The sequence below is a fragment of the Puntigrus tetrazona genome, chromosome 13 (assembly GCF_018831695.1).
Source record: "Puntigrus tetrazona isolate hp1 chromosome 13, ASM1883169v1, whole genome shotgun sequence".
Taxonomy (NCBI): Eukaryota; Metazoa; Chordata; class Actinopteri; order Cypriniformes; family Cyprinidae; genus Puntigrus; species Puntigrus tetrazona.
The window spans coordinates 10,051,087-10,067,600 of NC_056711.1; the positions used below are offsets into that span (position 1 = coordinate 10,051,087).

Genomic DNA, 16,514 nt, shown 5'->3' on the forward strand with positions numbered 1-16,514 from the left:
GCGGGAAGTTACTTTCGCTTCGCCTGCGTGACAACAGTGGGCAAGGCTTCTAAAAGCAGCGTTTGGTAGTTTTCTGCCTGTAAAACTTTAGTTTGTGTTTACGCGGTTTATTTTATTGCCACGACATCTAAATAGGCGTTTAGCTAGCGGTTTATTTTCAGCCCGTGCTTTGGCATACTTGTTTTTCATCATGAACTGTTTGCCGATGAGAGAAAATCCTATGATCATTCCGCTTAACAAGCAGAAGACGGTCTATGACGGGTTCATCACGGCACTGGTAAGAAAAGTTTTACATATCCGTTCACAGTCACGCTAAATAAGACAACGTAGGTTGTCAGCTTCGTTTACGGTGTGAAAGTGTGATGTCGCGTGAATCCAATACCAGCAGGTGAACCGATTGTCACAAGTGTCACATTTTTCTCATTATTTTATCTTTGACAGGAAAAAGACTTTAGGATAAGAATATCTCTGCCGCCTGATCGACGGATGAAACGGGCAAAGTACGATTAATTGTATTTCTTTAAAAGTATTGATTCGTTTATTTATTTATTTATTTATTTTAGTATATGATGGCCGTCGAATGTTATGCCTGTGGATACTACTGCCTTTTTATCAGGGTAGCAGAGTGCAAAACTACAATCAAACAAAATGTCATTTAGAAGATATAGACATATATAAAACAATGAATGAATTTCTGCTACACTTATAACAAAATATTCTATATTGTAAGCAAAAATACTAAAATCAGTTTCATATTTGTTTTTGTTATCCAAATGCTTTTAAACTACTCCAATATATTTTCAGTCCATTTTAAGTTAGTTAGCTAGTTTAAATAAGTCACATAAACAGTACTTTATTATTATTATTATTATTATTATTATTATTATTATTATTTGACTTGTTTTGATTTTTACTTTATATTTAAAAAATATTAGTAGTAGTAGTATTTCATTTCCTTGTGCTTGTCTTTGGTTGCTTTGCAGACTTCATTGTTGCTGGCAAATGAAACGGCTACTTCATGGTTATCAACATATTGTGAAGCAGGTACAATAAATCAAAGGGAAATAGTTAGCAGCTATTTCTCATCATTCTAGAAATACGTCTTAATTAACACATAATGTTTAGCATGGGGGGAAAGCTTTTTTTTCCATACGCCTCTAGGGTAAAACGATTAGATTTATGATTTACCCTGCCTAGATTTATGCGGTACCCTAACTAGTTAAAGTTCATTATTTTCTTATGAATTTAAAATTATTAATAATTAACTCTTGTGGTCATTTCCATTAGTCAAATGACAGGTGCTGGTTTTGATATGCTGTATGTAGCCTAATAGTTTAATCACAACATTTGTATTTTATTGATTTTCTTTCAACAGAGGTTACAGCATTCAACTAATTTGACGGCTTTTATCCTGGAACTCAGGACAGTATTGGTAAATATAGTTAAAATATTGCATGATTTATCCCCGGGGTTGGACATTACCATATCCATGTTGACAAATGTTATACATGATGTAATGTTCGGCATCATATTACCATAATAAGCACATGAGTCCCGCAGAGATTGAATAAATGATTCTCATTACGAACTTGTCTATTATCAGGAAGTGGCGTTGAAGAGCCGACCGGGATGCCAGTCCTTCTCACCACCTCAGTATTATTCCCAGCTGATAACAGAAATGGAGAACTTAGGATGGGATAAGTATGTTTTTTTTTATTTATTTTTTTTCGTGGCCTAGTGCTTCTCTCAGCCTCCATCGCATAGTGTTCTCTCATAATTACGTGCATACAGTACAAATCCTTTGCATTACTGTAAACGTGTAGAACACTAATAGCACGCATACTTCTATCATTAATTTACTATAGTTTCCTGAAAATAGCGTGTCAGATTTCTTGCTTTGTAATAGAAGAGGCTAATGTGGTGTCTGTCAGCCACGTATCAAGCTGCGATTTCACTAGGCTTCTCATTTTCCACTTTCTATTAATGTCCAAAGATATAATTATGATATTAGCAAATGCAAATTGGTCTAATTGGAGACCCACTCTCAAGTTTAATGGGGAAATGTAGGCTGAAAAGTTAGGCTGGAAATAAGGTGCACGTTTCAGACCTGAATTGCGGTCAGAAGTATTATAAACCAGCGCTATCTGTAAATGCACTTGAGATTAATTAAGATCCTTAATTCGTGTCTCTGTTAATAGCCTCAAGTCCGGCACAGTTGTGGACCCTGATTGGTTTAGGAAGGGGGAAGTGCCGCAGAACCTGGTCATTTTAATGAGTTTTAGTTGCCTTGAAGAAGCCACATTTACTGTTAATTACTGTATAGATGGGGTCAGGTCTGTTCTCCCCTCTTATCCCCAGAATAGTTCAAAAGAGTCAGATATTTAGAAAATTACAAAACATCAGTCTCTGACTGCAGTGTAAGTGTGCTATTTGGAGTGTCGCAGCCAAAGCGTTAGGTCATAAGAAAATGAAACTTGAATATTTTGACTTTGATCCCATTTTGTTCCCATTTTACTGTGAGATATTGCGTTTGGTCTGACATCGTCATCTGAAACGGTTCAGTTTTTTTTTTTTTTTTTTTAGACAATTGGTGCATGGGAGCCGTGGTGAGAGGTTGTCACACCTTGCACATGTATGAGAGAGAAGCGCAGGGCCTCTCGCTGTGGTCTTTTAACACCCCGCCAAGATAATGACACCTAAGCAGGTTTCCTATTGGCTGGTCTTCTCACCATCTCACTCTAGCCAGCAGTTATATCTTAAAACCCATGATCCCTGGTGGCACCTGTGAGAATGGAATAACTGTACTATTTTCAGCAGCTGGCTTTTTGCATATCTGGAAAGTTGTGACGAGAAGCCTTCGCAAAAAAGTGGCCTTGACGGTATTACGGTTTGTGTTTTCCCCATCTTACTCTTCCGTTTTTTTGGTTTTTTTGTACAGCTTTACGCTTTCATCTATGGCCTGTTTGTATGCAAACATGCCAAATGTTCCTTCGCCATTTATGAGGAGCTGATTTTCTAGTTGCAAATGTAATGCTCTCATCAATCCTCCCAGCAAGACATCGAGCCGTCAAGCTGTTTCAATCAACTGAGGTGAACGCGCCAGCAAGGCCTGATACTGTGGCGGGGAGATCCTGTAGAATGCAGAGTGGCTGAATGGGGTTCCAGCTCAGAAAAGAGATCTCAATTTTGAAGAAATGAATGATTGGTGTGATTTTGTGCCAAAAGCTCATGTAATTGAATGTGATGCAAAAGATTTGTCCTGTTGCTTCATTGGTTTGTGATGGGAAAACACTGAGCATTAAGGAAATTTTTTGGGTGGAACAGAAAATAAAAAGTGTTTGTTGGTGGATGTCAAAATGTTTGCATCAAAAATTACGAACAGTGTTGACAAATATTACCACCAATGATAATGGTTTTAAAATAAGCTTAGAATGCAATTTCTTTGTTTAACTATTAATATGCGTTCATAATTTTTGTTTTGTTTTAAATAACAGCTAAATAGTACATTTGCATTCAGTTTTTATAGCTTGCATACAGATTCTTTTTTTTATGAATGTTTTTAAACGTATTAATTTGCCTTTCCACAAATTAAAAGATTTATAATTAGAATAGTTGTTGCATTAAATGTTGCATGCGTTGCAAAACGGCTATATGTTGCATAGTGCTTTTGACTTGTTTGCCAGTAGAAATCTGTATTGTATTTTAAGGGCTAAATATCACGTTATTGGGGTTGCTTCAACCTGCTGACATAAAAAAAATCCAGAAAAAGAGCGTCAAAGTAGCCCATTTGACTTGGCAACACTGCTTTTTTGCCATTTACTTCGCAAGTAAGTGTGACTTGTGTATCTTTAAGAATATTTTGACATTTGCACTGGAAATAAAAGTAAGTTATAAAAAAGAAATCTGTTAACTCTTTGGTATTAATGGTTTTGCTGGTGATACCAGTGTACTTTTTTTTTTGATCAGTGCGAAAGACACTAAAAATACTTTTGGTCACACAAATAAGTGTTATAAAAAGTTTTTGTAGTAATAGAAGAGAAGAGTGTGAGCCAAAGAAAAGTGTAAAGGTTCTTCTCCCAGAGTTTTTATGTGGATCTAAGTGCTTAGAGACAGAATGTGGATATGTGATCCTGCAGGTTTTGCCAACGGGAACACTCGGAGCAAAGTGTGCATGTATGGACTAACCACGATATGCTGTTACACAACTCGTAAATAAGCTGCTGAAATACAAGTGTGTCATGTGAAGTGCTGGAATTTTAGCAATAAATCAGTTGTGGTCGCTGTAGTCGATTCAAAACTTTCAGCGCTCTTTGCTGAGAGAAATGATTGTGTAGGTCTGTGGAGCTTCTTTAAATGAAGAAATCAACCAAAATAGTCCTTCTCCTCTAAAACTAAATATATATAGTTTGATTGATTTAGTTAGAATAATCAAAATACACATGCTTCAATGAAACAGTTGTGTTTTTACTTAAAGATGTTCTGTAAGTGGTCTTTGTTGAGCTGTCTGGTGTGTGTGTACTGTATGTGCTCTTATGTTTGATGATATTGATCTGTTTTGGCAGGCTGCTCTTCATTGATGCAGAGTTCCACACACTCAAGCTGAAGGCAGAGGACTCTGCAGGTCGTCAACACGCCATTACAGTCAAGCTCAAGTCCAAGGTCAAACCATGGGTCAAGCCCTGTTTTATTTCTTTTTTCTTTCTCAGCTTAATGTTTTATCTTATGGTCAGTTTGTCCATGTTTTTTTTTTTTTTTTTTTGAAGGGTTGTATGAGTTACATTCAGTAAAAACGAGGTTTTGTGAGCTTAACACAATAATTTAGCATGATTATTTATTTATCTCCAATTTTTTATTATTAGTGTTGGAAACAGTTGAGCTGCTTAAAAGGAAATGTAAAATGATAATAAATGTTTAAATATTATATACATAATATATATATATATATATATATATGTATATATATATATATATATATATATATATATATATATATATATATATATATATATATATATATATATATATATGTATGTATGTATGTATATATGTATATGTGTGTGTGTGTGTTAAGGTTTCAAAATAATATTTATTAAAAAAATTATTCAACAATTCCTACTATATTTCTTTTTTTAATTATTAGTAATTATTATTTTACAATTTATACTTTTTTTATAAATTTTACAATTTCACACAAAATATTTGGCTAATTTAATTGGCAAATTTCAGATTTTTGTGGGTCACATATGGCTGGATAAGTTCACACAGCTTTCTGTATCTAGATTCTCAGACTCAGCTGGACTGCAAAAGGAGCAGAACTTTGGTTTAGGTATCTAACTTTAAGCAGGTGGCACTAATGTGCTGAGACTGTAAGATTATGTTGAGAGATGGATCCGTGAGATTGCGGCAGGGCCTGAAGGAGAGGCGAGAGAGTGTGCGGGGATGCGGTGGCACAGATAAGACCATGAGTGATCCTCGTAAGGTGATTACAGGGGCCACAGAAGAAGCAGAAAATTGTGGCGTGTGAGTGGTTTAGTCGAAGAGTCGGGCTGCATGAGTGAGCTCTGCCTGGCGTTGGAAGCGGTGACATGGTATAGATGCCAGTGGCTCCTTGTGGACACTGCACGGGGTCCTGATGAGATTCAGCAGGGCGTGAGAAGCCCCCTGTGCCCACCTGCCCACCGTCCTGTAGGGTGCTAAAAATAGCCGTGATCTACCCACCTCACATCTGCTCATCTTCCCGGAGCCGGGCACCTCTCATGAGGCCCTCCGTCACCCAGCAGCAGCTTACACAACAGGAGTCAGTAAAGGCATCTCTGCTGCCGGTGGAAATGTGGGTTGTGGGGTCATACCCGTAGTTGTATTATTGGTTGTAGCATGGACATCTATGTACAGGAATTTGATTAAGAAGGTCGATTAAGAAAGGAATTCAGGTGTGATGAGTTCTTTTAGTGTTTTAACTATGTTCTTTAAATCTATAGTTTATTTTAATATAAGTATATTATTAATCATTTCAACTTTGTATTTATTTATGATTTAAATTTTATATTATGTTGTATATAACATGCATTACTACTGTTTGGTGTTCATATCATATACCATTGTCATTACCCTCATGCTCATTAAGGTTTACCAAACATTCTAATATACTGATTTGGTGCTCCGGAAACATTTCTTATTATTAATATGCTGTTCAATATTGTGTAAACCGTGACATTTTTTCAAGAGTATTTGATGAAGAGAAAGATTAAAAAAAAAACTTATTTATGAATTATTTTGGAGATATTTTGTAATATTGTAATTTACAGTCACAAAAATCTCACTCCTGATATATATCCTTTTACCCTTTAATATTTGAAAAACACTAATTCAGACTTCTATTTACATTTTTAGTGATAAAATCATCTGCTAAAGTACTACTTTCCACATATACTGTTTTAAACCTTGATCATATACCTCTCTCTTTTTTTTCACTCTCTCTTTATAGTATCCAGACGAGGCCCCAGAGTTTTCTGCAGATCTTCCTGTTCCATTGGTCATCACGTGGACCTCTCAGGTACATAGTTGTGAATTGCTTAAGTTTTTAAATAGAAAAAAATATATTGTTTTTTTTTTCTCTCCAAGTTGTGAATTGCTTAACTTTTGATTTGGCTTTTTATCATATTACCAAAATTGTCCTGGTTTTTTTTTTTTTTTTTTTTTTTTTTTTTTATAACAAAACAAAACAATTAAAAGTACAATGTTTTTAATTAACAAAGTTTTTTGGCATTTGAAGGTGTGTTTTCTTGATAAAGGTGTTCCGTTCCACCGGCGCTTTGATGTTGCTTCCATAAAAAAACAATAACTCCCCTCACAAAGGCTCAAACTGTGCCAAATAAACCGACAGGACGGCGATCTGGAAAGCTACATATGTTAGCGGCCTCTAATGAGCCTCAACGAGTTTCCTCTTACGTATAACAATTAAAAGCGAGAACGAAGACCCATTTTTCACTGTCGTTTTCTTTTATCATCGTCCTCTGTTTTCGCCTCCTCCCTGAAAAACAGGCTCCTCTTCAGTCATACGTTTGCTCCAATTACTTTGAGGTGGATGAAAGCGACTTGGCATATTGCGCAGCAGTGGTGTGAGTTAGGGAGGGTTGTGCGTTGTGTTGGGTGAGGGATGGCGGTGGAACATGGCTCTCTGACAGAGAAGACCAGCTCAGCACACAGCAGCCTTCTGTCGGCTGAAGTCCTGCTGCGCTGCTGATGTCTTGATGCATCTCCTCTGTTCAGGGAAGAGAAAGGCCTGTCTGCCTGCCTCTCGCGTACATTTGAATGAGTAATGATTACCTGCGCTCAACTGACTGTGTGTGTGTGTGTGTGTGTGTGTTTTAGAGGGAGAGAGAGAGAGAGAAAGAGAGAGTCAGTGAGTTTGTGAGTAATGTAGAATATGGATCAGGAGATTTGGCGGGGTGTGCTCTTTGTTTGGTGGCGGACACAGCGGTGCAGGTGTGTCTCAGCAGGATTTACACTCAACCAGCCACCCGGCCCGACTCCTGGAGAGCACAAAGAGAAACAATGCTCACTGCATGAATTTTAACCCTTCAGTCTATTCAAAAAAAATTAAATACAATACAGGTGAAAAAGTTTGGGGTTTACAGATCTTTCCATGTTTTTGAAAGAAGTCCTGCATGTTCACCTGGACAGATTTACAGGATTTATTTAATTGAACAAAGTTATACTGTGAAATTGTTTATTATTTAATATAAATTAAATGCCTTTACTGTCAATTTATATAGCTTTATATTTTTTATAGCATATGTATGATAAAATATAATTATTAACATTAATACAATTCCCTAAACATGTCGACTACCAAACAGTGATGAAAATTGTATTATTATAATATTAATAAATAATATAATATTAATACATATATTAATAATTAATAAATGTATTGACACCATGCATTTATTAGTTACACAGGTATCAAAAGGCCACCGTTTACAGTTAAAACGAATGATTACCATATTCACGTACTTTTATGTTTATAATGTACTCCAGGGTCATGTATGGCTCTTCTCCACTATGCATTGTGTTTTTTTGCAGTATAATACTAATTTGTTTAGCGCAGCATTGCTTCATTACGTGGTGGGTCCTTAACAATCACAATTATAGACTTTGAGCATTAAGGAATACATATTTATCCGTGTGCAATTATTGATTTATTTACTTGACACTTGTTCACTAAATGACTGAAAATGCACCATTGAACATTATGAGGAGGGACCTAATTGGGAGAGTTAACAGAACAGTAAGCATGCTGTCACCTCACTGGGGAGGAATCCATTGTGCCGTTCCACATTTCGGGCACATTTCCAAGAGAAATTCAATTATGAGGACATCCAGCCTGCACCATATATTTAAATAAAAGCATAACTATAATCACACAACCGGCATTAATTGGGAAATAATTGCTGCGTCTTTGCACCTGTGCAATGCTAAATTGTGTGTGCTGTATTGGCACAATGACCCATCATATTTGTTTTATGCTCTCCTTCCTATATCAAACCGTCCCCTCCTGCGTGGCATCAGGAAAAGCTCATTCACATTAATATGCTCTAGTCTTAAGAAATAGTAGATTCATCCAGATTACTGATTAGGGTTTTTTTTTTTTCCGTCTGCATATCCATTGCCTTAGTGCTACTGTCTGAGGAAAAAAAAGAAAAAAAAAAGTCATTTGATTTGTTTTGTTATGTTCAATTACCAGATCTGGCTGCTTCATCCGGCTCTGACTCTGTGCTCTTCAGTTTAACATGTATGGAAATGTATCAGAGAATCAGGCGCATAATCAACATCAGCGCACACAAATTATGTGACAAAAGAAAAACACATGAGATCCCATCCACTAAATGCAGCCAGCGCTGTCCCTCTTAAATTAGCTGAGATTGGCTGTATTATGTTGTTGAGATATTACAATGCTTCAAAATTACTGTTGACAAATGTGATTTAACATCTCACAATGTAAAATCAATCTAGTTTTCCTTTGAATCACAGCAAAAATACAGACCACTAAAAATACTCCAGCCGGGTATCCATCTTAAGTTGCAGATTAAACAGCAAAATTGGAATATCATATATAACGTTTGCGAATAAGCACTATTTCCATCCAACCTGTCAGAAAGAAGAAAATCATCACTTCCTGGCGCTAAACTGACACTATATATCACTAAGTAGGAGAAGAAAATTATTACAATAATTGCTCAAATATGCTAAATATGACTTTTTTTTTACCTTTTTTTACACATTTTATTTGCAAAATGCATTTCAATCTCCAATTGTTCACATTAACCCTTTCCCGGTGAGTCAGAAATAAAAACTTTTTGGGTGAATTAAAGGATTTCTTTTCAAAATTATTTTTTTTTCCATCATTCCTTTCTGATGTGATACATCAAACTGTGCATAAAAAGAAGTGATGATAACATTGATACTGTCTGAGTGTTTATGTAGACGTGTTTTTCTTTCTTTTTATATATTTGTTCCATCTGATATCAAATAACCTATTTTTTATGTCTACGTGTGTAATTTTACTGTGGCTGTCAATATAATTAAATATCATCTTACTGTCAATAAAATTAAATAATATTAGTCAATGTCATAATTCTCATTTCAGTCTTTAAAAGCAAAATGAAATATGACTGACTTCAGCTTCTAGAAATGTTTTTTTTTTTTTTCGTAAAATACATAAGTTGATCATAAGTTCATCCAAATTGAAATATCTTTTGTTTTCCAAAAGTTTACCTTCAGCAGTATACAGTCTAATCTTACAGTGCTCAAAATATATATATGCATTTAGGGTGGCATCATTTTAGATATTCAAAAGTTTGATAACACAAAAATTCAATCGCAGCTGCTGCCAATGCTTAATAAGCCTATTTGTATTTATCAGCACTAAAAATAAAGCGGCGGCCGTGGCTTTGAGCAGAGAGGATCTGGTGTCCAGACTAAAGCGTTCTGATTTTGGGCTGAGATTAAAGGCCTTGAATTGGCAGCCGGGTGGAAAGCGAGGAGTGTGGGTCTGAGGTCACAGCGGTGTGGGCGACCTGTGCTCCCTCAATCTGACAGCATGGAGTGAAACGGGGCCAGAGCCCATCAGCTGTCAATCATCAGCTGTGATTTATGAGCGGCCATACTCAAACCATTAGCTCTGCCTCGCCACTGGACAGCTCCAAAGGAAACAGAGGCCTACTGTGTTTGTGTATGTTAGAATTAGAGGAAGCCGTTATGCTGAACCGTAGATGGGTCGTCTGTGGTTCTCGGTGATCAAACGCTATTGCTGAATTTCTCTTGTTTGCTGATGTATGAGTTTTGGTCTTTTCCTGTTCAGTCACTTTTTATATTTGATTCGTTCTTGGTTGGTGCTTTAATCAATGGTTTGTTGACAGGTAGTTGATGAAGACTTGGCAAGACTTCAGTGGGAACGTTTCTTTTTTTCATTTTCCTCCCCGAGTGTTGATGGCAGAGGTTGAAGAGTTTGTATAAAGCAGTGATATGAAACCAGACATGTGGACAGTATCAACATCTTCCATATGCAGAAGTGTTCAGGAGTTATTAAAGACAGCCTAGCCAATGTCAGACTGGAAAAAAAAAACCCTGTTGTTCCTGCAGATCAAGAGTTGCACAAAAATGTAAAAGGATACTATTTCTAGCGTCTAGGCACTTCTGAGAGTTGGAAAAACGTTTAAGAGTACAACTGTGTACTGAGAGGCTTCCTGTCCGTTCAAACTGAAATGTTTAAGCCGGTTCGATTTTAAATGCAGTGTGAAAAATATCATATATATATATAAAAATGCAGTATGGTAATTGGTCAGTTGCATGATTATGACTTAGTGGTATACAGTGTTTCATATTTATTGCCCAGAAATCATTTAATTATAGTCATTCCACTCCTTCTGCAGTTGCCATGATGAAATGCAATCACCCTATCTATATTCTACATGGATGTTATTGATCATATTTTAAACAATTAATCTATACATATGTTTATTTTACTTTAAAATTGTTAATTTATTTAATAAAAAATATATTAAAATACATGAAGAAATGTTTTATCTGATTGAAATGAGGGTGAGTACATTAAAGGAAATATTGTAAAAGAGTGCTGTCAAAAGATTAATTATGATTAATCGTATCAAAAAAGTTTTTATTTACATTGTGTGTGTGTGTACTGTGTAAATTGTGTATATAAATACACAATTTTAAAAATATGTATATACAGGTGTATATATATATTAATATAATATGTGTGTATATATACATATATATATATATATATATATATATATATATATATATAAAACATTTTTTCTTAATTATATACATGACAGTGTATTTATTTATATTACACACTTTTATTTTGTATGCTAATCGCTACAATGAAATTAGATTTTTGAGTAAACTGCCGCTTAGCGACAAACAAGTCAGATACCAACTCTCAAGCAGGAAAAAAACATTCGAGACTAATTTATTGTCCTTTGTTTTACACCCAGAGCACCTTAGCCAATGTCCACAGTCAGTTCCTGTTAAATGTGGAGGCTCTCTCCGAGTTCTGGTCGGTGCTGGACGAGATCGATGAGCAGACATGGGTACTGGAACCAGAAAAACCCACAAAAGCAGACTCCATGAGAAGAATGGCCATTGGTAACATTACATTCATATTACTACATTTGAATCTCATTATTTGCAGATCACCCCCCATCCATCCCGCTATACCCATCCACAATCATTTCCCCGTGATATTAAGCTGCCATATCGCTCTTCTTCCCCAGGAAACAATGTCTCAATAAAGGTACAAATTGACCCCAGACACCCCAAAATGCTGCCGGAGTGCTGTTTGCTCGGGGCTGAGCACGGTAGGCATTTTTCATATCTGCAAATCTCTCTGTTTATCTCCATACCGCTTTTATTACGCTTTCCTGCATGTGAGAGGCAGCTCGGAAGTGAGAAACTCGTGCCTCTTGTTTTTCAATTACCTCCGTACATAAGTGCACATGCTGTAAATGCTTTACTGCATTTAGACAGGAGCGCTACAGCTGGAGCGGCCCAGCTGACAGCCCCGCAATATGTTTGCGGCGCAGCGTGCTTTTAGATTTCGAGTGAGATGGTGCTGGAATGGAGGTCAGTTTGCACTATTTAAGCCGCCGTGATTGTTTCTTTAAATCCAAGGTCATGCTTGGCTGACAATGGCACACAGAACACATTGTCGGTTGCCTAGCAATGTTATTCATTGATATTAAATCCACACTTCAATAGTCAAGACGGTGGCAGTCGCGGACCCTCCGTGCGCGGGGTCAGACAGAAATATTGCTTTTTGCATTTACAAATGACAAACAGAGAGTGCGGCTATCACGTTCCTCCCAGATTGATCTCTCGGGTGGAACAGCCATGATGAGCGCGTTTTATTTGAATTATTTGAATATTTCCCTTTCTGTCAGACTGTTTGTCACAGTGGGAAATGCCCTGTGCTTTCGGCCGCTCGTCTGTGGCATTTCTTCGAGAGAATAGAGATTAGAGGTAAGAAATGACGCGGCTGTGCATTGTCTGTCAGGGCTCTGCGATCAGGTGAGGAACGCTGAATGAGAGATGAGGTAGAGTTAATTGAAACTGCTCGGCTACATTAGGGGGGTGAGCGCCGTTCTTGCCTTCATATACAACACTCCCTCGGGCTTGTTTTTGCCATGCAGATTGATTGATATGATTTATGTTGATGGCGTTTCTGTCCCCCGGTGCTTTGCAAACATTATGAAGTCCGGTGTGGATCGCTATTACGGAAAACATAAATAAGTCTGTATGTTTTAATAATGAATAATTGAAGATGTGACAGAACAGATAACGGGGAACTGTGTTAACTAGGGTCAAAAAATAATAAAATACCAATAAAATAATTTGATGACATAAATATTGTTTATTTAATTAAAAAAAATAATATTGTTGTTAAATATTTAAATGAATATGAATTCATATGGATATGGATACCGTTCAGTTTTTATTTATTTATTCTTTTTAGAAATGAATACTTTTTTTAAGCAAGAACACATTCAATTGATAAAAGGGACAGTGAAGACATTTATAGAATTACAGAGGATTCCAATTTTAATTAAATGCTGTTTTTTTTTTTTTTCTATTCTATTCATAATCCTGAAATAGAAAATGTATCCCAGACTGTTTTCAAAATCAGTGATGATAAGAAATGTTTCTTGAGTACCAAATCTGAAGGATCATGTGATTTTGAAGGCTGCTGAAAATTCTGCTTTGCCATCCCAGGACTAAATTGCATTTTAATATATATATTTAAAAAATGAATTTTAAATTGTAATATTATTTTATATTATTACCATTTTTGCTGTATTTTTAACAAATAAATGCAGTCTTTGTGAGCTTAAGAGATGTCTTTTTAAAAACATTGAAAAAATTACCAAAAATATTTAACTTTTTTTATTAGTATTGTTTCGAGTATCATTTGACCATCATTTTAACTCTTGCTTGTGTCTTTCAGTTGTCACTCCTTTAAGGAATAAGTTGAATGCTAATATGCATTTATGGTAAGTGAATAATTATACATTTCTGTTTGATTCCTATTCCGAAGGAGTTTGAACATGATTAACAAGGAATCAAAGTAGATGTTGCATATTTCATTTCAAATTTGCTATTTCATATGCATGCCGCACATATCATTCAGTAGAAAATCTGTATTACAGTGTAAAATGAATCAGAAACCACATAGTGAGAATGTCTTGGCCAAGAGTGTTGATTCTCTCAGTGATATCCTGGATTTTTTGGGCAGTAATCACTGAGCTGTATTCATTATACCATCATGACTTGACTGTATGCGTTTAATTAGTGTATGAAGGTCTGATTTCCTTCTCTCCTCATAGGAACCCTGACTGCAGTGTCCTACAGAATATGAAGGATGTGTTGGAGATAGAATTTCCATCGCCTACCACCCACGAAAAATCTGTACGTTGCATATTTTCGTCTCATACACTGCCACTTACAATTAGTTCCACAGCAACATCACATTTGAAGCTCGCGGTGTGTTTTTTTTTTTTTTTTTTTTTTTTTTCCCACCTCCTTTTCTCTTTATGTTTTTATCATCGGGAGAGGTGGGTACGGATTTCCTTTAATTGGGTTGTTTACAGATAAGATCATTACAATAACAAAGGTGGCAGAATCTTCAGCACTATCAAGAGCTGTTTAATCATAGCTCCGCCATTTATCTTTTTTCCTTGTGTGCATTTTTTATGCTTTCTCTCTTTCAGCTCGCGGGTTGAAAGGGCGCAGTGTTTATTCACAGTCTGTACCGCAGATTAATGCTTGACCATCATTATCATTCTGAAGCGAGAAAAGTTTACTTGACCAGATGTTGAAATTTTTATCTTCCATCCTTTTAATGGATTGCTTAGGAAAAAAGCCTCTAATTATCGGAACGGCAATATGCAAACACGGACGGTGGAGGAGAAGAGAGCAGAAGCATGGGAATGGGGGGTGTAAAGATTCTCTAGCTTGGCTGAGGCGTCTTGCTAAGCAGGAGGATTGTGTGAAGAGGGGGTCAAGCATATATAGGGTTGATGAGTCCACCTGAGTCTCCTCACCCTGTGGGAACAAATATGAGCTGCCACGCACCAGCAGGGAGAGTGAATTATAAATGCAGCAGACTCAGGGATACAATTTACATATATATATATATATATATATATATATATATATATATATATATATATATATATATATTTTTTTTTATTATTTTTTTTTTTTGTGTGTAGTACTAATCAAAATAGTTACTATTTACCAATGATGCAGGGAATGGAGACTGGATTTAATAGTTAATAAATAAAAAGTCACTGTACATCCTATACAAAGTATTTTAAAGCTTATTTTAAAGTATAAATCAAAATCATTGTTTTCTGATGATCGGTGCATTCATAAGAAAAGCAGAAATGATTTGATTGAAATTCATGAGTTCAACTCATTGACTCCGTTAGTTACCAAGGCAAGCTTTTCTAATTTTAATTTTCACCATATATTTATATTTCATTTCAGCTTTATTTAACCTAAAGAAAACAATTGTAATAGTTTTAGTTGGCATCAACACAGCTTACTAGAAGACTATTAAAAAGCTCTCCATACGAAGCTATCAAGCTTCAGAAGACTTGGAATACATCGTACGAGTGTACCACTTTTAAGATGCTGCTTTTATACACATCTTAAAAGTAAGACTAAAAAGTTCTACGCCCTTTTGTTGCGATGACATACAGTATATGAATATCTGGTAGATGTCAAATTTCGCCTTTTATGCTCCAAGAAAAAAATAGAAAATCCTACAGGTTTGAAAAAACACAAAGGTGAGTAAATGATGACAGAAATGTCACTGCTGATTACACTAAGGTGTTCCTTTACTGACAGCTTGTACACTTAAAAGCTTATCTCATTTTGTTGTTGTGTACTCAGAGTTTCAGTGTTGAATGTGGCATCTGTTACTCTTATCGACTTGAGTCAGCCATTCCAGATCAGGTCTGCAATGACCCACGCTGCGGCCAGCCTTTCCATCAGGCGTGTCTTTATGAGGTAAGAGCTTGAAGATTGGGTAATCAGAAACGCAGAAACGTAACAGTATTTTAAACAGCAGAACGATCGTAGATTACCTCGCCATGACCAGTTTTCTAAAGTTTTTCATCTTTAATTGATTTGTCTTTCCAGTGGTTGAGAGGTCTGCCCACCAGCCGCCAAAGCTTTAATATCGTGTTTGGAGAATGTCCTTACTGCAGCAAGGTAATATTCAACTCAATCACAATAACAGCAAATGCACAATTCTGAAAATCACTTTATTTAAATCCACATACACATCTGTTAAAATACATCTCTAGTGCAAAAAAATGACAAAAAAATATTTATGCTAATTTCTATTGTATTTTCAGCCCATCACTGTGAAAATGGTCACAGGAAACACTTAAAAACAGTTTGTTGATTCAGAACAGTGTTCATGTGGTGTTACGGCTCCAATGAGGGTAATACCAACAACCAACAACACTCAGTGTCATCACAACAAGGATGATCATAATTTTGATTGGCCATTTACCCCGATTTTCTGATTTCCCAAAACCATCTTCTTCTCTGTAATGGTACTGTAACGGTTCATCACTTCCTTCATCATCGGTTTCTTCCCACCGGTTCTGATTCCAGCTGTGTTTGCTGCCGTAGAGTTCTGTATGGTCATCATTTAGTCTCTGAGTATGTTTTTGCTGGTTCTTGTAGTAATGATGGTTCTGTCTTCCTCTCATGGTCTTCGAGGTCTTTCTCTCATAAACATCTGTGTTCCTCTTTTCCTATGTTGTTGGAGCAAATGTTATGTTTTCAAAACGTAAGTTAGAAATCAGTAGGCCGGTATGTTGAATTTGTTAATAGACATTTGTATCAAAAAATAAACACTGCAAACCATATTTGTATTTCCTGTGACTTTAAAACACTGATCAATTTGAGTA

The 16,514-nt window shown here is 36.0% G+C and overlaps 2 protein-coding genes across 3 annotated transcripts in view; one reads left to right on the forward strand and one right to left on the reverse strand.

The window, feature by feature from the left end:
- On the forward strand, positions 1-16,086 carry fancl (FA complementation group L). Its single transcript, XM_043255819.1, has 14 exons — positions 1-277; positions 442-500; positions 984-1,044; positions 1,376-1,432; positions 1,604-1,701; positions 4,563-4,659; positions 6,485-6,553; positions 11,526-11,676; positions 11,805-11,888; positions 13,532-13,577; positions 13,911-13,992; positions 15,484-15,600; positions 15,733-15,804; positions 15,951-16,086. The coding sequence occupies exons 1-14, from the start codon at positions 191-193 to the stop codon at positions 15,984-15,986; spliced, it is 1,116 nt and encodes a 371-aa protein (XP_043111754.1). The 5' UTR covers positions 1-190; the 3' UTR covers positions 15,987-16,086.
- Positions 15,839-16,514, reverse strand: part of LOC122356762 (serine/threonine-protein kinase VRK2-like) — a 12,244-nt gene continuing 11,568 nt past the window's right edge. The window contains exon 13 of one of the 2 annotated variants that reach the window (XM_043255817.1): positions 15,839-16,358. In XM_043255817.1, the coding sequence (XP_043111752.1) occupies positions 16,014-16,358 (345 nt within the window). In that variant the 3' untranslated portion in view covers positions 15,839-16,013. The remainder of the gene's footprint in view (positions 16,359-16,514) is intronic. The other variant, XM_043255818.1, reaches the window with a different exon arrangement.

What these genes read in the sequence shown, in the direction of transcription:
- fancl (XM_043255819.1), top strand. Translation starts at nt 191, where the DNA reads ATGAACTGTTTGCCGATGAGAGAAAATCCTATGATCATTCCGCTTAAC. An exon ending in TGGAACTCAGGACAGTATTG is followed by an intron (nt 1,433 to 1,603) that starts GTAAATATAGTT and finishes GTCTATTATCAG; the next exon opens with GAAGTGGCGTTGAAGAGCCG. An exon ending in CAGTCAAGCTCAAGTCCAAG is followed by an intron (nt 4,660 to 6,484) that starts GTCAAACCATGG and finishes CTCTCTTTATAG; the next exon opens with TATCCAGACGAGGCCCCAGA.